The sequence below is a fragment of the Arachis hypogaea genome, chromosome 1 (assembly GCF_003086295.3).
Source record: "Arachis hypogaea cultivar Tifrunner chromosome 1, arahy.Tifrunner.gnm2.J5K5, whole genome shotgun sequence".
NCBI classification, from domain to species: Eukaryota; Viridiplantae; Streptophyta; class Magnoliopsida; order Fabales; family Fabaceae; genus Arachis; species Arachis hypogaea.
In genome coordinates this window covers 93355997-93380458 of record NC_092036.1, presented here as the reverse complement: position 1 = coordinate 93380458, position 24462 = coordinate 93355997, and the positions used below count along the sequence as shown (strand labels likewise).

The 24462-nt window shown below is 33.8% G+C and overlaps 3 protein-coding genes across 3 annotated transcripts; 1 reads left to right on the top strand and 2 right to left on the bottom strand.

Annotated features, from left to right (window-relative positions):
* The first annotated feature begins 482 nt into the window (after positions 1-482).
* LOC112696156 (alpha-aminoadipic semialdehyde synthase) lies at positions 483-9344 on the top strand. Its single transcript, XM_072236310.1, has 25 exons — positions 483-756; positions 987-1249; positions 1495-1581; positions 1716-1845; positions 1951-2124; positions 2322-2404; positions 2730-2840; positions 3124-3199; positions 3300-3471; positions 3880-3979; positions 4075-4244; positions 4386-4443; positions 4544-4684; positions 5040-5387; positions 5502-5582; positions 5826-5891; positions 6204-6321; positions 6684-6813; positions 7236-7315; positions 7508-7666; positions 7844-8081; positions 8154-8262; positions 8435-8596; positions 8677-8746; positions 9067-9344. The coding sequence occupies exons 2-25, from the start codon at positions 1010-1012 to the stop codon at positions 9117-9119; spliced, it is 3156 nt and encodes a 1051-aa protein (XP_072092411.1). The 5' UTR covers positions 483-756; positions 987-1009; the 3' UTR covers positions 9120-9344.
* Positions 9345-9617: 273 nt separating this feature from the next.
* Positions 9618-13870, bottom strand: LOC112696164 (uncharacterized). The gene is made up of 6 exons (XM_025748789.3): positions 12375-13870; positions 11665-11762; positions 11032-11056; positions 10622-10742; positions 10397-10531; positions 9618-10215 (listed from the first exon to the last, which is right to left on the bottom strand). The coding sequence occupies exons 1-6, from the start codon at positions 12895-12897 to the stop codon at positions 10011-10013; spliced, it is 1107 nt and encodes a 368-aa protein (XP_025604574.1). The 5' UTR covers positions 12898-13870; the 3' UTR covers positions 9618-10010.
* Positions 13871-20787: 6917 nt separating this feature from the next.
* LOC112696147 (glucan endo-1,3-beta-glucosidase 5) lies at positions 20788-23685 on the bottom strand. Its single transcript, XM_025748764.3, has 2 exons — positions 23283-23685; positions 20788-22151 (listed from the first exon to the last, which is right to left on the bottom strand). Exons 1-2 carry the CDS (start codon positions 23633-23635, stop codon positions 21008-21010), a joined length of 1497 nt encoding a protein of 498 aa, XP_025604549.1. The 5' UTR covers positions 23636-23685; the 3' UTR covers positions 20788-21007.
* Positions 23686-24462: the final 777 nt, after the last annotated feature.

Here is a 24462-nt window from a genome sequence, read left to right as displayed (position 1 = left end):
TTTGCTTTGGATTTTCAATTGATTATGGACTTTAACGAATCGGGTTAAAATGTTGAATAGATAAATTTAGTTTATTAGATGTCTATGAAAATAAGTGATTTTTATGAAAATTATTTTTAATATAAAAATAAAAATAATATTTTAGTTAAATATTAATATTTAAAACGTATTATAATATTATAGACGTGTAAAAAATGTGTTTAACACGTACCTTAGATATGGATCAAAATATTGACACATATGCAACATGCATTTTATCTATTATCATAATAATAATACATATCATCTGCATATATTAACTTTTTACCTATAAAATTTATCAACTTGTAATTATATTAAATAATTTTATTTTTAAAAAAATGCTCATATTTTTTTATATAAAAAAATTAGCCTGATTTTTATTGAGTTTTGATATTTTATTTTATTTTATTTCATTTCAAGTACTATGAATAATATGAATCTTGATGGAATATCGATACCTCATTTCGCTTTCAATTGGGTTCCACCACGGCCTTGTCGTTTTCCTTTTCCTTTTCCTTTTGATCAGTGCCATGCCAATGTTATGAGCACTTATCTTACCACCTCATCGTTCACGTTTGTAGACCAAATTTCCCAATTTTCAACTATTTTGATTTGATAATATAGTATTATTTAATATAATTAAGATTGAACTAAGCTGACATATATATACACAATTTCCAGAGCAACTGATTCATTCGTAGGAAACAGAAAGAAGGAACTGAACTGCAGTGAAACGTACGTGTCCTTCATTCTGTTATCCATTCTAGTTCTCTCTTCGCTTCTCTGTTATATGATCGCTTCCTCTTCTTTCTGTCATCTTAGTTGAAGTTTGAATTTTATTTTTTGTTAAGGTGGTGGTAGTTACTGTGTTTGAGTTAATTAATGCTGCTGGGAATGAATATTTGTTGTTGTTGGGTTGGAATAATTCACAATTGAATTTGACCTATGATACGATTATATTGCAGGTAGAAGGATCTTTGAAAGGAGAATGCTTGGGAACGGTGTTGTTGGGATCCTAGCTGAGTCCGTGAACAAATGGGAGAGAAGGGCACCGTTGACTCCAACACACTGTGCAAGATTACTTCATGGCGGTGGTGGTGTGTCTCGAATCATCGTGCAGCCAAGCACAAAGAGAATCCACCATGATGCTCTGTATGAAGAAGTTGGCTGTGAGATTTCACATGATTTGTCACAATGTGGTCTCATCCTTGGCATCAAGCAACCTAAGGTCAAATTCAACTTGCATTATTTTCTAATTATTGTTTTGCATGTGCTATAAACTTGTCATTATCAACATTGAGTTGATCTAAAAGATTAAGGCCTCGTTAGATCTCTTCGATCTGGTCTTGGAAAAGATATGAAAAAATCATGGTGAGAGGGGCAACCACGAACTTCGAGCTGGATTATTAGTAATAAGATTCAGATACTGATAAGAATGATGTGCTGTAATTTTGGAATGTGTTTTTTGTGCAGCTAGAGATGATTTTACCCGACAGAGCTTATGCCTTCTTCTCCCATACCCATAAAGCACAGAAAGAAAACATGCCTTTGCTGGACAAGGTATATTATGATATCTAATTCTTCAAGTTGAATGTGACTCTGAATTGCATAATTTTGTGGCGGTGGTTTTCTTTCTAGTACTTATGACTTATTTTTGTTGTCTCCCCACCCAAAAAAAAAAACAATTGTTGTAGATCCTAACTGAGAGAGCATCCTTATATGACTATGAGTTAATTACTGGGGATAACGGGAAGAGGTTACTCGCATTTGGGAATTTCGCTGGTAGGGCTGGAATGATTGACTTCTTACGCGGATTAGGACAGCGTATGTCTCTTCTAATCCTAACACTTCAATTCTAGTATTTACAAATTCAATGTCTTCACCTAGTGAACTTAATATCATATTGTCTGTTCTGTTCTTATATCTCAGGGTTCTTGAGTCTTGGATACTCAACACCTTTCTTATCATTGGGATCATCCTACATGTACCCTTCATTGGCTGCTGCTAAGGCTGCTGTGATTTCTATTGGTGAAGAAATTGCAACCCAGGGATTGCCACTGGGAATCTGTCCCCTAGTTTTTGTATTCACTGGTTCAGGAAATGGTACAGCTCCTAAGTTGAAATGATACTCCGCCCTTGCATTTTGGCTTATCCTCTCATAAGCATACATGATGCAAAATGTTAATTATGTTTCTCTGTGTATAAATGGACTAATGATTTCTTAAAAGTCTTGCCTACTTGTACCTAACTAATTTGGAAATGTGACTTATATTGACTATTGAACTCTTTCTTTTCTGTAGTTTGTTTGGGATCACAGGAGATATTTAAGCTTCTTCCTCATACCTTCGTAGATCCAAGTAAACTAAGCAACCTACATGAAGCGGTAAGTTTTCCTTATAGTCACAAATAGGAGTAGTAGTTCAGTGTTTCATTTCACAGCTTGCTGATTATTCGTTGCCTTTTCACTGAAAAAGATATTATTTCCTTTCCACTTTTACCCTTTCCATCCAATCCCTATAATTTAAACAGAATTTCAATATGGTATTAAAGTTTATAATGTTTGAGCTTAGAAATTGGTATGATAGCATTCATCCTCATATATCAATTTGATTAGATCAGTAAATAGATAGAATGTTGTCATTTTTCATGTTGCTTTTCACATGCGTAACATAAGTTCGGTGCTGTCTCACATGCACATTCTTTTTTAGGATGCTGATCACTTGCACCATCCATCAAAAAGAGTTTTCCAAGTTTATGGCTGTATTGTGACTGCCAAAGACATTGTTGAGCCCAAAGATCCAACTAAAGTGTTTGACAAGGTGAGTTAGTTGCTCGAGTATGAATTCTGGAATTCGATATTAATTTCTTTTCATTCATACTCTGCAATCCGCATTAGTATCCCTAGATTCTATTTTTTAGCTTAATGTAAATGTAACAATTTTATCTTATCTTATTTATTTATTTTAACTGTTCTGTTGATTTTTATTGTACCTTCTCAATCTTATTTAGTTGATTTAACAACACTGATCTTTATATGTTAAAAACAGGGGTTGAGATATTTATCTAGTGTCCTTTACTCCTTTCCTTATTTGATTATTTCAGGCAGACTACTATGCACATCCTGAACATTACAATCCAATTTTCCATGAAAAAGTAGCACCATATGCATCTGTTATTGGTAGGTCCCATCATGCTTACCACCCATATTTGGCGTCAAATGCTTGTTGATGAACTGATTTTTCTTAAGAAGCACTATTACTCACATTTACCTATCTTAGTCAACTGCATGTATTGGGAGCAGAGATTTCCCCGTTTGTTGAGCACTGAACAGACTAAAGATTTAGTAAGAAAGGGGTGCCCACTTGTTGGAATAGCAGACATAACGTGTGATATAGGGGGCTCATTAGAGTTTGTTAACCGAACTACCTCAATTGATTCACCCTTCTTCAGGTATACTTTTGTTAAAAATTTGAATCATCCCACTAGTTTAGGCAAGTCACTTATTTTATTTTCATATACTAGTATTTGCCATGGAATATGTGTTTGAAAGTGATAATAGTTATGCTTTAGAGTCACTCAAGATTTAATTGTTGAGCACTTTGCAGAGTTGTCATAATGTTCATGAAATTCATTTCATGAATTTTTCTTCTGTTCCAGAAAATAAGCTAAAAACAGAAAAGACTACCAAAAAGCAGAAAAGAACCAAAGGTTCTTTGTCAAAGTAACCTTTCTATTCTGGAATGTAAAGCATCATATTTCTGTCTTATAGCTGCAATACACCTCCCAAACTCAAGTCAACTCCAAACATTTACAAGTTGCATTTGTTTTCTAAATTTCTCTGTTTAACATTGTTGTTAGATATGATCCCCTAAAGAATTCCTACCATGATGATGACTTGGAGGGGAATGGTGTGTTATGTTTAGCTGTTGACATTCTTCCAACAGAATTCGCAGTAGAGGTGGATGCCTTCTCATTTTCTAATTCCCTTATTTCATTCAATAAAGATTACTTTAGTTCAAGAAATGATTGAATATGCGTTTCCATTATGGTTAGGCTTCCCAACATTTTGGAAACATACTGTCCCGATTTGTCATAAATTTGGCTTCTACTTCAGACATTACAAGCCTGCCAGCTCACCTAAGGAGAGCTTGCATAGCATATGGAGGTGCCCTAACCCCTTTATTTGAATATATACCCCGCATGCGGAAATCTGAATCACCAGAGTATGTGTCTGATCTATATTTCATTCTCTTTCGTGTTTCTTTAAGCTTGTAAAAATTATCCTTTCCAATCACTTGATTGGGTTTTTGCCCCCATTTTATTTTTATTTTTAGTTAATGTATACACTGTCTTTTGACTTGTAGGGAAGTATCAGACAACCTAGCAGATTCTTTATCTAGGAAAAGGAGATACAATATATTGGTCTGTTCCTGAGCTTCATTTTACTATTCATTTGTTGTACATTCCCATATTACTGTGTGCAGTTGATAGTCTGATCAAGAACACTGAATGTAACTGGCAGATATCTCTGACTGGTCACCTATTTGATAAATTTCTGATAAATGAGGCCTTAGATACTATTGAAGCTGCAGGAGGCTCCTTCCACTTAGTTAAATGCCATGTTGGTCAGTGTGCTGATGACATATCATCCTCAGAACTTGAAGTAAGTGGTTGTCTATTTCAAAAACCGAAATATGTTTAGTACTTTAGTTCACATATCCCCTTCTTTTTTATGAAGTGTAGTACTGAGTAATTTCATTTCTTCTGTAAGAAAATCTAGTTTTTTCACTCATCGAGTCTAAATGGAATCACTGAAATTTTAATCTGTCTAATTTCTCTAGACTTTTGCTATGCCTCTTTCTGTGTCATTGGCATGGCCGTTGCGGACCTAGTAAGGCCAGAGGCCGATGCCTGGAGTAGCCTTTTTTGGGTGAAAATATCATTTGGCTTATCATTGTTACGTAAAACTAGTCAACTGTATTGATTAATGATGCATTAATGTGATTGGTTTTCAACAGGTTGGAGCAGATGATAAGGCTGTTCTGGATCAAATAATTGATTCTCTAACATCTCTTGCTAATCCTAATGAAGATCATGGATTTTTAAATCAAGATCCAAGCAAAATTTCACTTAGGCTAGGTGAAGTCAAAGAGAATGGCATAAATAAGGTGCCTGACTCAAAAAAGAAGTCAGCAGTTTTAATTCTTGGTGCTGGTAGGGTCTGTCAACCAGCTGCCGAAGTGTTATCATCAATTGGAAGGATTTCATCCAGCCAATGGTATAAGACATTGCTTGAAGATGATTTTGAGGATCTAACTGAAGTTGAAGTCATTCTCGGATCTCTCTACCTGAAGGATGCAGAACAGGTTCTTTTCTTTTTATTTCCTACTAAAATATTTACCTTTGCATTAGTTCTATTATTGAAGCCGAACTGGTTTTTGCATAAGAATAGTTGATCTGATATCAGAATATCAGTGCAGATTGTTAAAGGCATCCCAAATGTAAGAGGAGTTCAGCTTGATGTGATGGATCATGAAAATCTTTATAAGTATGTTTCACAGGTATAATTGTCATTTTGGAAATAATTATGCAGTTATCTTAATTGATTCTTTAAGAGAGATTCTTACAAGAGATTGAAATGGCAGTTGGCTGGAAAAAGCAGCTTTAGATTTCTAAATATTGCTTTCTGATGTGTCAATGAAGACTAGGATTTTAGGATTTTACACATCGATATCTATTTTGTGTTCTTGGGGGTATTTGATGGCGGATTAACCTTGACATTTTTTCTTTATATATGTCTGCAGGTTGATGTTGTTATAAGCTTGCTCCCTGCTAGTTGTCACATTAATGTTGCAAATGCTTGCATTGAGGTGATTTACAGTATTTTATGTTAACTATTCAAGATTGAACTGGAATACTATGTATTGTTTTCAGAAGAAAGAAATAAAACTATGCAGCTTTTGGATAAAGCATGCGTATAACAGATGATAAGGCAACAATAGAAGTAATGTTAGGAAATCTTTTCCACTGTGATCCATTGCTTTATACACAAGTCTCTGGGCAGAATCTAGAAGAAACGTTTATTTTTTGTGTTAATCCTCTTAAGTGTAGTACTAGCAAATAATTATTCTCTCCTTGTTCTAGGCTTCCACCTAAGTAAATTAATGTGTCTTTTGATGCAGCTGAAGAAGCATCTTGTCACTGCTAGCTATGTTGATAGCTCAATGTCAATGCTAAATGATAAGGCTAAAGATGCTGGTATTACTATCCTGGGGGAAATGGGATTGGATCCAGGAATAGGTTAGATCTGTTCTGATAATTGAAGTTGTAAGCTAGTGCATTTATGTTGATATACATGGTATAAATAACAGTGTTTAGATTTTTGTTTTCACTTGTGAGAGAAATATTCCTTGAATTTATGATCATGGCATTGCACCAATTTAGTTATTGTATAAGCTTATTTCCTGAGAAGATTGCAAGAGAAGTCATTATAAATGCTTCGTCTAGATTGCATGTCATAAAAAATCATCCCTTCACAACTAATTGTTCACTTGTTTTTGTCTTAACTCATTGGCCGAAACAACAAGTTACTGAAAATTCTAGATGCTTGAAAATATCTCTAGCTATACGCAGAATTTCTTATTATATGGCTGGTGATCCAGATCACATGATGGCAATGAAAATGATCAATGAAGCACATATGCGGAAGGGGAAAATTAAGTCTTTCATTTCTCACTGTGGTGGACTTCCATCTCCTGATGCTGCTAACAATCCATTAGCATATAAATTTAGGTACATTTTTTAATGTCTTTTACCATCATGGTTTAGAAATAAAAACTACATTTTTGGTATTTTCAGAGCTGGCTGGTTTGATAAACAATTAGTCAAAAGAACATGTTAGTTTGTTGCATTAATGACTTGAGAAAGACGGCTTATTAATCAATAGCTTCATAACATGGTTGTTGTGGAAAAATGTTATTGGGGAATTCTCTCTTTTCGAGTAAATACTTACATGACCAATTATGGATTCAATTAGATTTGATCAAGAAGAGGCATGTATCTGTTAGTCTATGTTTCCAAAAAGAAAAGTTCTTCTAAATCTATCCTACTTTTGTATTTGCTTTCAACTCGGCAGTACAACTTGCTCTTCTTAATGTAGTTGAAATATTTTATGATTGTTGCCATAAGAACTCACTGATTATCAATTATGTCAGTTGGAGTCCTGTAGGGGCTATCCGAGCTGGGAGAAATCCTGCAACCTACAAATACTGTGGTGAAACTATACACATTGATGGTAAGATTTTAGTAAGTTGGGTTAGAATTTCAAGAAAGCAACAAACAGGATGTATTTTCTATCTTCATTTTTCTTTCTGTCTTCAAATGATTTTGTAATCTGTATTCATGCATGACAAATAACAACATGCTTGGAAATATCCCTCAAGAAGCCTAGCTGATAAAGATTTCATCTGCTTTGTTTGGGGAACAGGGGACAGTATTTATGATTCAGCTACAAGAATAAGGATAGCTGACTTTCCTGCTTTTGCTTTGGAATGTCTCCCAAATCGTAACTCTCTACTTTATGGGGATTTATATGGCATAGGATCTGAAGCATCCACCATTTTCCGTGGAACCCTCCGCTATGAAGGCATGGTTTATATATGTTTGATGTTTCGATAAAAAATGTGTTTAAACTGCATTAACAAGTTTTTGGTGAACCAGTCCTGTCTCCAAAATGAAATTAACCAATTTGCTTTCAGTGTTTTAAGCATGTAAATTGTTCGCTCGTCTTTCTGGAACTTATTTATGGTAGCTTGAAGTACAGGTTTCAGCCAGATCATGGGAACACTCTCTAGGATTGGTTTCTTTAATAATGAAACTCATCCCTTGTTGAAGAATGAAAAGAGACCAACTTTCAGAAAATTCTTGCTCAAACTTCTAGATGTTGCAAGTGAAGATCCAGAAGAACCAATGATAGGAGAGAAGGAAATTATTGAAAGGATATTAACACTAGGACATTGCAAAGAACAAAGTACTGCAGTGAATACAGCAAAAACACTCATGTAAGTTTTTTATACCTCTATTTATCTTTTCATTTGGAATATTTTCATTTTCACCTATCTTCTTGGATATAGATCCTTAGGACTTCTTGAGCAAGAAGAAATCCCAACTTCCTGCCAAAGTGCATTTGACGTTGCATGTTTCCGCATGGAAGAGAGGTTATCCTATGCCGGTACAGAGAAGGTATACTTCTGTTAGTTCGTATTTCCGCCATTTGAGTCTACCAAGTTCATCTGCCATTAAGAAGAACCAAGTGTCGTTTACCGAGAGTTAAAGTTTCCAGTATACGATTCTTCCAACATGAATAAATGCATCGGCAAATAACCATAGACATTAATATCTGATTTGTAATCAGGATATGGTGCTTTTATACCATGAAGTGGAGGTAGAATACCCGGAGAGTCAAATTACCAAGAAACACAGAGCAACTTTGCTTGAATTTGGTAAGACTGTCAATGGCAAAACAACAAGTGCCATGGCCCTTACTGTTGGTATTCCGGTAGCAATTGGAGCGCTGGTACTCTCCGCTTCATTCTTGGTCTTTCATGTTACTAAAATAAACGTTGTTGGTGAGTTAATTATATATGGTTTTTGCAGCTTCTACTGACAAAGAAAATTCAGACTAGAGGTGTCTTAAGGCCTTTGGAACCTGAAGTATACATTCCAGGTGACCGGATGATAATTTCTTTTCTTTTTCTTTTTTATTTTCCTCTGGCATACATATAAATGTTGCACGTAAGGACAACTTCAACCACCAGCATAGTTATCAGCAAAACCAGCCACCAATTGCAACAATCAATAATTAGGCAATCCTTTTTAATGGACTAAATAAATTTTTTTCTTGTATTCACTTCTTTTTCATTATTCTCTTTTGAGAAGGATTTTGCATCAGGTAAGATGGAAAAAAGAATAAAAATAGAAATAAAAATTCTAACGCCATACATTGCAGATGTTAACACTTATAATGCTTGTTTGTGACCTTTACAGCGCTGGATACTATAGAAGCTTACGGCATCAACTTGATTGAGAAGAACGAGTAATATCTGGAGTTGGTGTTTGATGGGTTCTAATGTCACTCTTTTTATATAAAAGGACTCATCATATACTGTTCAATTTACGATGTAAATAACTTCAACTATAATAATCACTGCATTTCTGGCATAACAGCTATTAGCACTGCCATTGTATAAAACAAATGTCAGAAATGAACTATGTAAACCAGCTTCTGAGCCTAACTGGAAGAAAAAAAAAGCATTGTACAAGCAGATTCTCATTTCAACAGCAGCAAAATTAATTGAACATTTATAGCTTATGCATTCTTGATACGGATTTCAAAGTCATTACACGGATTAAGGTATAAGATGTATTTGGTCAGAACTAAAATAATTTCCGTAAGTAAATGAACTTGTACAAAAGAACAAGTCATGCATGGAGTCAGCCACGTGAACATACCACAATGCTGCAATACCCACTTCAAAAGGAACATGGTTGGTTGTATCCCAAAAAGATAATATGGGATACGTAGAAGAGAGCCAAGATTTTAATGAAGACAAATGCGTATTATTCCATTTATCACCATTATCCAACATTAGATCTCTTACAATTTTATGGTCAACATGGAACCTTAATTATAGTAGTACCCTATACTTGAAAGTTCACTTCTGCATTCAAGGCTTCCCTAGTTATCCATATCGTAAGGTAATGAGAATTTCCACTATAATGAACAACTACCTGTTTCACTCTTCATTGTTGTTCAAAATGGGAAAAAGAATACAATCTCATCATTTATAGTTATTCAACCTCAACCTATGCTATGGCCATAACCCTCTAATTGGGGTATATTTTAGGCTGCTATATATCAGGCAAGAATTAGTCCAGCACTTCACACAGAATTGGTCTCCACAAGTCCTTGCTTTAGGAATTTTATGTTATTATGAAGATATCAATGACAGCAATTGTTGTTCCACTTCTCCCCAGTTCTTGACCTTGGTCACCAAGGGGTGCTGATCAACAGACTCATTCTTGGCCCAAGGATATGAATTTTCATAATCAAAAAGTAAAACTCTAATTCCAGCTTCGGCACATTCTAGCGCATATCTTGGGTTATCATCAATAAGAACTTTAGCATTTAGAGATCTGTCAATGGCAGTACAACAGGAAATTACGAAGTAGGACATCATAAACACTTCCGTCTTGAGACGGGAAGAAGAGAATTCGGATATTTTCCTGTTTAGAATCTCTTGGATATCTCCAGCTTCAGCTAAAGGAAGGATCCAAATCTTGGGGTAAGAAAAAGTGAAGGGATTAAAGGGTATACCTACAAATCTCTGACTTTGGTCTTGAAACTCCATCAAGAGCGAAGTGGTTACCAAAGTGAATCTCATGAAACAATCCAGGAAAATTTTTCTCAATCCACTGAATTGTGTGATCCTTAATCACATTCTGTCGTGATCTAAACATCAAGATAGAATAAAAGCACAAGTTAGTTGATACTGACAAGAGTCCTTGACAGCTTGAACAATGTCCAATGCCAAAAACATACGTTACAACTGATAGGCTACAGAATCTTGATAACTTCTGAATAGCCTTCTGAGCACCTGGGAGAGGGTGGATCCCTGTCTTGAAATATGGTGTCTTAAAAAACTCATGCACACGGATATCAGCTGCAGAAAACAACTGCATTAGTCATCATGAAGCATAAAAAAATTTCACTAGCCATATCAGGACTGCAATGTATGATAAGCCTCGGAATTTAGGCTTGCTTCAACAAAAAATTGCCAATCTAGAAACCAAAACTAACAGAATGAGTCACTTAAGAATCGGATTTACACGGGATCTGATCTCAAGAGATGATACATGGACCTTGGCAAAAATTTATGGGAAGGAAAAAATGTTCTTATCCACAAGTTTTCATAAGAAATGGAGTAGCAAAAACTGTTCATAGCATAATACCTTCGTCACGTGAACAGTTCCATATCTGAAACAAAAATGAAGAGTGCATCAGAGTCCACGTAGGAAATCAGGAAAATGCACAAGTTCATGGTAACATATGGATTAAATGCCATAGAAGAAGACACAATTTCATCAGTGACTTCTTATTTTAATAGCACTGAAGGGTACAATCAAAATAATGATCCCTCTCGTGCAAAGAAGAATTCCCTACCCAATATATGTTGGGAAAATTGGCTGTTGGGAAATTGATACGACAAGGAACTGAAAGAGAGAGATCAGATCACCCCAAATTATAAGAAACCCAAGCATACAATGGTAGATTACATGACACTAATTGGAAGATTAACGCCAAAGCAAAATGAAGTACCCACAAATAATCCTGATATCGGAGGTAGGAATTCACGCAATACTAGTGTTGAAAAGAAACAATGCTACATTATAATTTCAGTGCAACATCATATTTATATTTTAAAAGAAACAACGCGGGTGAATATAGGGAACAAAAAAAAGAGCATATGGAAGAACATGCAAATTGTACTCAATTGATGTTAATTTAAAACTATAAATAATTCCAGGGTTTAAGTACTTGAAATGAATGTGTACAGAATTGCCAGAGCAGGCAACAAATGATACCTTGCAAAACTCGTAGACGTGATACTCAGAAACTGAATAACTAGATGAATACCGATCAGCAATGAACTTGTTGAGAGCTGACACAAAGTTCCCTAATACTGCTTATAATAATTAAAAAAAAAAACAGATGAAAAGAATATGCACCAGAGATAACAAAAGTGAATAATCATATAGTTCAGCATAATAAGGAAGTGAGAAAAGAAAACTGCAGACTATCAGCAAAAACCACAGGGGAATTATAGGGGTTTTTCAGTGATACAAGAAATTTCTCTGCTTGCATCATTTTTCAATCTCCAGCCTCTACACATTTCTAAGATTTCCGATAATTATTCAAATTAGCATCTAACACCACAGAGAGAGAGAGAGAGAGAGAGAGAGAGTTGCAGAAAGAATGTTCTACTCATACATTGACCAAGCATCATTTAAACAAATATACATTTAAGAGATACTTGTAGCTTTGAACTATGCATGATATTCTGACCGTTTCATGCACCAAGGGAGGTAATTTGACTTAATTCTTCAATCATCTTTCGAAAATAAAAAAAAAGAAAAGAAAAGACAGACATCCAGCACAGCATTACGCCTTGCATATTTAAACAGATATACATATTTAAATTGGAAGGTAGTCAAGATTCTGCACTAGAACTTAATAATTCACGTAGTGAAAACTCAAATAGCAAATTCCACATGCATACATATGCTTCACATACCCTCATCAACATCAACAGCAACAACAACTTTCTGGGACAAATGATGATCACGGTATGAAACAAGCTTAGTAGGAGTTCCATTAGCCGATGCACCAATGAGAGTAGTATCAAGGCCATCATTCCTCACAGAATTCCCTTGCTCAAAATCAGCCAAAAAAGGCTGTAAAGGACGAGCCACAATGCGCGGCCTCGCATTCGCTTTCACAACAATTTTATCATTCCTATTACTGCTACCACCACTAGTGTCAAAGCTACAACCTCTAAGACTAAAACCGTTGCTTCTGCCAACCCCAAAAACATTGGCATAAACAAGATTTGGGAGAAATGGGAAAGACAAGTAGCTGCCACGATCAGAAGAAGAAGGAAGAGAATGGTAATGGGAAAAGCTCTTGCTCAAGTGGGAACAAGGATCGTAACCAGCCAAATAAGCCATGAGAATTTTATGTTGATTTTGGTTCTTATTATACAGAGCTTGCTGAAACAAGAAGCGCACAGGGAATTGGCTGTTCTTTAATTTAAACATAATATAAAACCAGAATCTTTCCCTGGAACTCTCGCATTACCATTAAGAAGCAAACAAAGAATAAAATGAATGAACAAAAACAGATAGAATTGACAGCGAAAAAGGCAATATTCTGTTTTGAAAAAGAGTGAGGGCCAATTAGGGTCGAATACTGCAATCATCAAGGACCAACCTTTTATCAGTCAATCTCAGGCGGAGACAAAGGGGTATCTATTGTCTTTATCCTCCTCCTACCACAAACAACATAAACACCTAATTGTTTTCTAAAGGAAGAAATGAATATCGAACCCTAGCCAATCTGAGACACCCGGACAATGGGAGTTTAGGGTTGTTGATTAAAATAATATTTTTAAAACATATAAAAAAATCTTTCTATGCTTCGGATCAAATAAAGAAAGACCCGATTCGTGGGTAGCTTTGACCGGGAAGAATCAGTCAGCAACAAAATGACGGAAAAGCTGAGAAAATTTCGTTGAGGTTGAGAAGGGAATTGAAGAAGATGCTGGAACCTCTGGATCGAATATGCATTGAAACAAAGATAAAGGAAAGATCTATGCAGAGCCGTGGTTTTTCTTCTTCAGCCTCTCCGCAGTGTTAATAATTACTTGGATTGTGGTTTTCCTGAAGTGGAAATAATAAGGCATTAGATTTAGGTTTTTGTGACAGCGCGTCTAACTGTTATATACAGGTGATCACCAAAGTTAATCCAATAAAAATTAAATCTTTTTTTCAGACTTCCAGTAATTGGAGGTTAATGCGAGAGTTAGGGCATAATTTTCGATGATCCCCTTTCTCTACAATTATAGTTGAAAATCTTCGCAGAACTATGATCCTACCCTCGATCTTTAGTGCTTTACTATTAAAAATTTTAAAATAAAAAAATATAGGGACAACTCTTAAATCATCTAACTTAAACAATTCTATTTTTGTCTTATGCATGGAAAGACTTTCTCAACTTATTACCTCTGCAGTGAATTTGGGGTTTTGGAAGCCTATTTGTCTCAAGAAAGATGGCCCTAAGCTATCCCATCTGTGTTTTGCGGATGATCTCATTCTTTTCGCCGAAGCTAGCATGGAACAGGCCGAGGTTATTAACAAAGTCTTAGATGCTTTTTGCTCGAGCTCAGGACAAAAAGTTAGCAATGAGAAAACTCGTATCTTCTTTTCCGCTAATGTGGGTAATAGTGTCATAAGTGAAATCAGCAACTCCATCCAATTTTCAAGAACTGATGATCTTGGTAAATATTTGGGGTACCTCTCCTTCACTCTAGAGTGTCGAAGAACACCTATAGTGGGATTATTGATAAGCTGAATACTAGGCTCAACAATTGGAAGGCTTCATCTTTGTCATTGGCCGGAAGGACAACACTGGTGAAATCTGTTTTATCTTCTTTACCTAGTTATACAATGCAAACTGCTATTTTACCAGTTGCTACTTGTGACATAATTGATCGTAAATGCAGGTCCTTCCTTTGGGGTGAAACTGATCAATCAAAAAGGGTTCATCTTGTTAATTGGAAGAAGATAAATAGTCCCAAAGAATCAGGAGGCCTTGGTATTAGACATGCAAAGGATCTGAATCATGCGTTTATGATGAAAATGGGATGGGGTCTAATAGAAAAGAAGGACTCTTTATGGGCCAGAGTGTTGAGATCTAAATACAACTGTGGAGAAGATCTGCTCCCAAGGGTCTCTAGGAAAAATAAGGCTTCCAACTTGTGGAAAGGCATATGCACAACCTGGAATGGGGTGGAAAAGAATTCTATTTGGCGTATTGGAGAGGGAACAAACATCAATTTTTGGAAGCATAATTGGGTGCCAGAACTTGGAAAACTGGAGCATCATGCAACTCAGGTAATCAGTCCTTTAGATACTTGTTGTAATTTGACGGACTTCCTTACTGTTTCAGGGTCCTGGGACTTAACGAAGCTCAACGAATGGCTCCCGGACTCAGTAATTAAGAGGATTAGTGCAATGGCACCTCCATCGCCATGGAAAGGAATGGATAGCATTGCTTGGTCTGGTACATCAGATGGTTCTTTCTCCCTCAAATCAGCATACAAATCAATTATTGATGATGCAACACCCTCGGATGAGCTCTTTAAATTGGTTTGGAGATGGAAAGGAACTGAAAGAATCAAATCCTTCCTTTGGTTAGTGGCCCACAACGTGCTTCTAACAAATGTAGAACGGAGAAGACGACATATGTCCAATTCTGCTCAATGTCCGGTTTGCAATGTCGCGGATGAAGATATTCTCCACGTACTTAGAGATTGTCCATTTGCCAAAGCCGTTTGGAACTTCTTCAAGGCTCACGACATTATTACAGATTTCTTCGACATGACTATTAGAGATTGGCTCTTTGCCAATTTATCTAATGAAACTGATTGGTCATGTATTTTTGGAGTGGCAAGCTCATGTCTCTGGTTCTTCCGTAATAAATATATTTTTGAAGGCAAGAGGATGCACCCAACAGCAGCTTTTGAAGTTATTAAATTCTGTGGAAAAGAGATGTTGAGCGTTATGAGGAAAAGCTCCCAATTAAAAAGAAATCGTACTGTAGCTATAAGCATGATAAAATGGTATCCCCCTGTAGAGAATTGCATGAAGTTGAACGTGGATGGATCATTTTTCAAGCGAGAAAACAATGCAGCTTGTGGAGGAGTGTTTCGTAACCACCTTGGCAGATTTGTTGTTGGCTTCTCTTGCAATTTAGGTAGCTGCTCCATCACACAAGCTGAGCTCTGGGGCATTGTAAAGGGTCTGCACATTGCGGTAGCAAATGAATTCTCTCATGTTCTCATTGAGTCTGATTCGGCTATGGCTATTAATTTTATAAGAGAAGGTTGTACTAATTCTCATCCTTGCAAACCTCTCCTTGACGATATAAGCTTGTTAAGTAGCCGCATTCATAAGGTTGAATGGAAGCATACGCTGAGAGAAGCGAATACTGTAGCTGACACTCTTGCCAAGAAAGGACAGCACCTTCCTCTTGGTCTTCATCTGTTTGATGCTCCGCCTCCTGACATTACGAATTCTCTCTTGTTAGATAGTTATGGTTCTCTAAGGCCGAGAGGCTCTTGTTAGTTTTTCTTTTTCTGTTTTTTGTTTTGGGGTCTTGACCTCCCTTATCCACCAAAAAAAAAACAATTCTATTTAATAATTATTAATATTAAATTCTTTTTAAAATTAAAATTTAAATAATTAAATATTAAACAGATTTTGAATAATAAGTATTATGTAAAGTAACCCCCCATAATTACCATCTATAATAGTATTTACATTCCTTTCTATCGCATCAACGTTTTCGTTCATGCAGATTTCTATATCGCCACTTGTCAAAGTGCTCCAACTCCTGTCATCCAGTGTGCCACACGCATCGCCGCTAGAGGGAATTCTTGCGGCTGGTCATGTCTTTGCTGCAAGGACTCGAGCTGTTGTAGTTGTGTCGTCGTGTGAATTGTTGTTGCATCTTCGTAGTGTACCAAAAAACATCTCCATGCTACAAAAAAAAAACATCCACTACTATATAAAAGAAATATTCAATAACAAAAAGAAGAAACATTCCAAATTTTATACATCGAGTTGAGAGTAAAAAATCATCCTTCAAATAAAAGAAACATCCATCTATAACATAAAGAAGCATTCATCTAACTAGTAAATAAACCTCCATCAATTAAGAATAAACACTCGCAAACTTGCATTAAGAAATATCCAACTACAAGGGCCACAAAGAAAATAGATGTGTGGCGCGACTGTGAGGAACAAAGGCGGTGCGATACGTTGTTTATTCAGATGGCGCGGGGCAGTGAGGTGACAAGCGCAGTGTGGTGCTTCTTCGGCATTCGGAACGCACGACGCAAGGGAAGAGATGCACGGCACGGCTATGGGGAGCAGAGGCAGTGCAGCGCGTTGCTTATTCAAACGGCGCAGAGCAGTGAGGCGATAGGGGCGGGGCGGTGCTTCTTCATCGTCGGGAACGCACGGCGTAGGGAGCTGAGGCGGAAAAGGGCAGGGGTAGCGAGGTGGTTGCGGTGAAAAAATGGGGGAGGTGAAAGGTGAACTAGGGCACCGTTTGTTTAGTGGGTGTGTCCACCAAATTTTGAGACACGGTGATACACTCACACCCATGTTTCATGTTTGGTTTTCAAATACATAAAGTAAGTAAAGACACGGTGGTATACATTGGTACACAAATACATAAAATTTGTGTATTGTCATTTTATTGAGACACTAAGACACAAAGGCTAAGACACAAGTTTTTCCACTTTTATCCTTAATAGTAGTGACTGTGGTGATTTTTTTTGGGGAGATAAGGATAATATTGACATTTACAATTTATGTTCTGTCTTGAGCATAGTTACCAAACAAAGTAAAAATTTTGTGTCTCCTTATGTATATGTCTTCAATATTTGTGTATTTGTGTCTATGTCTTCACCTATACATAAACCAAACATAGCCTAGGGTAACAAGAAGTAAATGGATTCGGATGTTTAGGTGTTGTAATAGGTCTTGAGATACAATCCAATAAGAGTTGGTTGAATTGGCTAGTACTCTAACTGGTTACCTAACGAAATTATTTTAAAATATATTATTCATGTAATTTTTTTTCTTGGTGAGTATTCATGCTAAATTGGTTACACTATTATTTAGTTAAATATAATATTTTAACAAATAAAAATACTGTATACATGTAAAAAAATAATCATGATGTATTTATATATAAATATGTATATTATTTATTTTATTTTTAATATATATTTTATAATTTAATATTTGCTTTATATTTGTAACTAATTTAATAATTAATTTTTAATATACACCTAACATAATTATTTAACAAGTCATGTATTTGAAAAATACAAAAATGTTAGACAATCAAACTTTTAATTTAAACTTTAATCAAATCAAATTTACATATACGCTTTTATTACATTTTCGCACTTTTTCTTGTTCTTCCACCTGTTTTCTTCTATTTTTCTTCTTCTTCTCTTTTTTTTATTTGATTTCTTTACCTCTTTTTTTTTTCTCTTCCTCTCTCATTATTATTACTATCATTAACATGTTCCCCTCCTTCTTTTCCTCTTTCTTTTTTCTCTTCCTCTTTCATTATCATTATCACTACCATCATTATCATCCTCATCATCATCATCTTAGTTTAATATCACATAATTAGTTTGATGATAACAAAAATAACACGAAAATTTTTTATTAATGACACAAAAAATCTACTAGAAATGACACCGAATTTTTTTATAAATGACACAAAAAACTTTAAAGAACCACAAATCCAAAATTTTAACACATTTAACCAACAAAATATATTTAAATGTGTTGTGAAATAAAAAAAATACATCATTTTATTACAAATGACAAAAGGATGACTAGACCTCTTATATATGAATTTAACACCACTTGATTAGTTTAATGATAAAAAAATAGTTAAAAATTTTTTTATGTCATAGTTAAAAAAATTCGGTGTTATTTTTTTAATAAATTTTACATAATTCAAAACTCCCCTTCCTCTTATTCTTCTTTTTCTTTAACATTCTCATAATTCTTATTTTATCCTTTCAACACAAATATGTATCATTGTTTAGAAATTAAAATTTCGATGTCAAAATTAAAAAACTCCCTATGTCACCGTTAAAAAGTTTGAATGCTATTTCTAATAAATTATACACAATTCAAAATTTTTCTCATATCATAATTATTTGTTATTTCACATTCTCATCATTCTTATTATTTTACTCTCTTGACAAAAACCTTTGTCACGGTTAAGAAATTTCGATATCAAAATTAAAAAACTTTCTGTGTTACAGTTAGAACGTTTTAGTATTATTTTTCTGATAATTTCTACGCAATTCAAAACTCTCTTATCTTCTTTTTCATTATCAACATCATCTTCTTCATCTTTTCCTTCTTATTTCATATTTTTATAATTCTTTTTATGTCATCCTCTTAAAAAAATAAAAACAAAAAAATAAACAAAGAAGAAGAAATAAAAATGTTGCAATAACTACTAGAAGAAAGAAGAAGAAAAGAAAAAAATACATTAACAATAATAATAATAAAAGAACGACCACGAGGAGGAAACATGCTAAGAAAAAAAAGGAATGCGAAGAAGAAGTATGTAATTCATGCGCATATTATGTGAGTGATTTTCATTAAGTTTGGACTAAATTAGTTGAATTTAGTTGACAAAAAATACTTAGATGTGTAGTGAGATCATGAAAAATATTTTATGTTTAAAACTATTGTAAATATAAAGTGTATTGTGAAACACTTATCTTTACTTTTTTCGTAAAAAAATAATTACACTTTTCAACAAGTAAAGTCCTTTTATACAAGTCTCATTTCAAATGAGTTCTCATTTGATGCAATAATCTCAATTATTTTCACTTCTCTTGACTCTCTGCTCTCATCTTTTTTAATTTTTCTCAGATTTCTTTAAGTGCAGGTGGCAGTTGATTTCTTTTAAATTGGAGCAAACTACTAACTTAGTCTCTGTCATTTTTTATGAATAACAACGCTACTTTTCAAGATAAAAACGATTTACTTCGATTCTTGTCCTCTACTTTCATAACACAACACGGTCTCTTAAGTGTTTCTCCATCAATTCTAAATGAAAAATACTGATGTGTTACATTAATCTTGTGTGCTGACACATTTAAGTGAATGTTTGTTGCATACGTGGACAATGTAAAATGATTAGAGGCTTAGTTGTTCTTATCCATATCGGCCAAAAAACGTCTTTTCAATGAGACACCACATTTTATGCGTTGTTGGTGTTCATCTCTCCCATTGAGTCTAATTTGCTGAGCCCTAAGTTACCATGAACAACAGTAGAGTGTTTAGTTCGACGTCTATTCACAGCTTTGGAAGAGATGTAGACAATGATAAAAGTAAGACTCTGCTATAAGTGTTGCAGTGACGAAAAAAAAGAAGAAGTTCAATGTGGTAGTGCCATTGTAGACAAAATACAATTTTATTCCTATCCTCAATAGAATTAAACTTAATAGGCTATTTTATGATTGTCCAAATTTTAAAGTAATATGAATTTTTCTTAACTTTGTTTAATTTCTCTCCTTTTAGTATGTACTTACCATTGTCTATGTTATATAGAGTTCAAGACTATATTGTAAATACTTCGCATGGCTTGATGATAACATTGCATCATTTGATGCTAAAGGCATACTATCAGTTTCTCTTTCAAATGTTATTTAAAATAATATATGTTTAGAATTTAATTTTTAATATTTAGAATTGAATAAATATTAACCAAAAATAATAAAATTTATTAATCATGTAATATTATTTTTTTAAAAGTATTCTAGACCTTTTACTAAATAAGAATAATTTGAGATTTTCATATTTTCATTAAGAAATTAATTTCATCTCCATTCAAGAATAAAATTAAAACCAAAATAAAAAAATTTACCGTATAAGTAAAAGCAATCAAATTTAAGAGGGAGATTTAGAACAAAGTGGAAACGTTTAGGGTGTTTCAATACCTTAACCTTAAGAGAACGATATTTCACTTTCGGTAAACATAGTGTCATCATTTGTCATTTTCAAACCTTTTTGTTTTTAAAAATATTTTTTGCTATCATTTTGCATATTGCATTGTTTACAATCAGCAACATCTTATTAATTGAATCTACAACTTTATTAGGTATATATTAAAATTAATTACCAAAATTAACTATTATATTACACATTAAAATACTAAATATATACTAACAATAAATTAAACTATATATATATTTATACATAAATATATAATGACTAATTTTAATAGTTAAATTTAGTGTATAAATAGTATTTTTGTTGAATTTAATATCTACATTATAATTAGACTATTATAAAGTAAAAGTGCTCCGGTAAATGATATGTGATGAACTACATTTTATTAAATATAAAAAGCAGAGCGGCACTTGAAGAATCAGATCTAATTATTAAACATATATACTACGTTCAATTTATCATGTTTGGGATCGGAAATATAAATATAAGGTGAGAATATACAAAAATAAAAGAGAAGAAAACAAATTGAACCTGTGAATTTGTGAAACTCTCATCACACAACACACATAATAATTAGTAAAAACTAAGCGCTGATAATGGACACTAACATAGTGAACATAAAGCTTAATACCAGCATGACCATTGAACATGTTCCCTTCATTGATTCAGCAAAAGAAGTAGTTGACTTATTCTCATGCTTTCCAAGATCAATCATGATCTCAAATTTGCAAGAACCTTGAGGTGGTGAAGGATTTATGGTAGTAATTGCAGAAAGTCCATTGAAATTGCACGCATCTTTGCGTTGATCCATGGTTTGATAATACATATTAAATGCATAAGAAGCATTACCCCTAGGGTCCAAATTGCCACAGGATGCACCTGGAGAAAGACTAGTGCAATCGGCATAAGTGCAAGCTTTGCTGATGCTGTCAGCAAAACTAGGATCCGTTGGATTTGCTTGATTTGACATTACACACCATTGTTTTGGTAAATACTTCACCCCCTTTGCAGCAACTAGTGATTTTCCACCACCAAGATTCAAAGGGTACTTTATTGATCCATCAAAGTTAAACACACCCCAATGCCGCTCAAAAGGTCCTGGCTCAATGCTCTTTGCATCTTCGTCTATGAGGCCGAACACGTAGATATCTGGAGCAGTGGTGCGCTTTGGAGTTCCTTGTTTTTTCACTATCCGGTCAAATAGTCCCTGATTAAACCTCTGAGCATTCTTTATGTTTGCGTTAGCGCTTCCATCCGTTGGCCATCCAACCTCTCCTACTATGATTGGCATGGAGCTGAAGCCATTCTTTTCGAGAGCTGAAACTAGTGTGTCAAAGTTTGCATCAAACACGTTGGTGTATGTTATTGACCCATCTACCACAGGGGAAGCAGAGCCATCAAAGAATGCAAATTCTTTTGGAAAGTTTGGGTCAGCATCCATACTTAAGAATGGGTAGATGTTGAATGTTAAAGGGCCACCATTTTGCCGTAGGAACTTTATTATGTTGATCATTTGATCTTGAATGTCTGGCCTAAAGTTTCCACCTGATGGAAGGCCACTGTCACTTTGGTACACATCTGCATTTAGAGGAGTAGTCACTTTCACTTGCCTCCCTAAACCAGCTTTAATCAGGGCAGCTTGAATATTTTGAATGGCGGGAAATGTGGCATTCACAAATCGGCCGTTATATGTTTTGAGGAAAGCTTCGTTACCCACGGCAACATACCTGAGTATTTTACAAATAATTGTTATGCATGAATTGTGTTAGGATTTAATAGTAAAAAACATGTTGCATTATAGATTTATAATTATTCATTAGAATGAATAAATAGGAAAATAAATCCTTTAAAATAGTAATTATTAAGTTTTATATTAGCTTTAGTAAAAAACATAAATAATAACAAATTTAAATTGAGTACGTAGAACATATTTAAATAATTGAGTACCTACAATGTTATAGCTATATGCATTAATAAAAAAAATATTTTATTGTCTTCTAGATATTTAAATAATAACATATTTTTATTTCACATAATATCAAGACAAATGAGATTTATTGTCTTTTAAAAAGAGTAAATATTTTTATTGTCTTGTAAATATTTAATTTTATACTCTTGTATATCGAACATACTTATGATAAAAAAATACCTACAACATATTTAAATAAAAAAAAATTGAGTACGTAATTTTAAGTTATTTAATTATTGTCTCTGGTTTAATAATTCTTGTTTTCTGTTAGAAATTGATTTGGCTAACATAAAAAATTAATTGATAGGAAACGCTTCATCTTGAGGTTTATCTAAATGTTCTTTGTAATGCTATTATTTCATTAATTAATATTATGAAGATAAACTTGATAGTACAATATGAATTTTAATAAATATATAGTTATTAATGTAGCATTGTATTATGGTCTCCAGTTATGAGCATGAGAAAACAATTTTATGCTTAATTTCATTTATGTTGTAACTTATTAATAACGTTAGTCATTTTTATCTTTTAAAATTAAATTTTTAAAATTTTAAAAAGAAAAATTCTTAAGAACTAATAATTTTTAGTATTTTTTATTATAATTTAACTAGTATAAATATTAAATGTTTTTAACAAATAAATTTTACTAATTCATATGTATAAATTCTACAAAACTATAAATATAAATGCAAATTATTACCAGTTAAGGATCAATAAAAAAATAATAATCTTTATTGTCACGTAGTATTGCTAATTTAAAAGTTCACTATTTTTTTTAATTAACCTATTTCTCTTTTTAATACTACTAATGTGTTACAGTATAAACGAAATAAAACAAGAATTTTTAAAGTGCTCCGAAATCATCTAAAAACTTTTCATATATTACCTTATATCAACCCCATTCTTGGATATGTAAGTGGAAACATTCTGTGTCACCCAAGCAATAGCTGCATTGACATTGCTTGCAAGTGAATCTAACATATCATTTGGGATACCGACCATGACCTGAATACCAGATCTTCCAAGTGCCTTGAGTGCTCCGGGATCAGCCTCAAAGAGCTTCACTTTGTTGAATCCATTGTCTTTCATCAGCCTCACTACTATTTGAGGTGTCAAGGGATGCGTTGAACGCGTTCCCCAGTTGCAAGCAAAGCCAACAGCACCCTTTGTTAAGCATTGGCTTAGAATGCAAAGTGATAACAAAAAACATGTTGCATATTGTTGGTTGAATGATGCCATGTTGTTATGTTTTTTGGAGTTCCTATGCGTCAAAACATGTACATATATGAACCTGATGATTATTCTCCGTAGTTATTAAAAAGTGAAAAAAGAAGAATTCAGTCCTTTTATTCAATATAAAGTTACGTAAAGAATTACATGACGACTCAATAAAGAACTGGATTCCAAGAGAGAATAATCAAGCAAAGAAAGGTAGGATCAAACTAAACGTTAAGGCAACATGGAATTCAGTTGTACTACTATATGCCTATATTGGTTAAGCTTTGGATGCTTTGCTTTTGACCCAAAAATCTCATTAGGGGGAAAAGCATATTTTTAAATAATCCCTTTTGCATTTTTAATATGGATCATTCAGAAGTACAGATAGGAGTCCTCAATCCACAGGATATAAGGTTGCTATGGATCTTCACGTAATTTGATTTCCTTTTAATGTCAACAACAACCTATTCAAGAGAGAAGAGACCAAAGTCTTTAGAAAATTTTATTGTTTGTTTCATAAATTGAAAAAACCTTTTACATTACACAGGTTGAAACTTGTTTGTTTTATCATGGATTTGTATTACATAGGTTGTAATATGGAATTTACAGTAAAGTAGAACTATTTTTTTTTTCATTTTTTTAATGGAAATAACCGAGTTATTACACATAATTCTTACTTTTGAGCATATATCATAAATATCCACAATGCACAAAATTCTAATTCAAAATAAATGTTCATAATAATATTCTTAATACACTTTATTTCTTTACTAATATGATTTGTCTTGTGTAATTTCTGCACATCTTCTTTCACGTTTGTCACACCCTCTCTAAACTCAATCATCTTT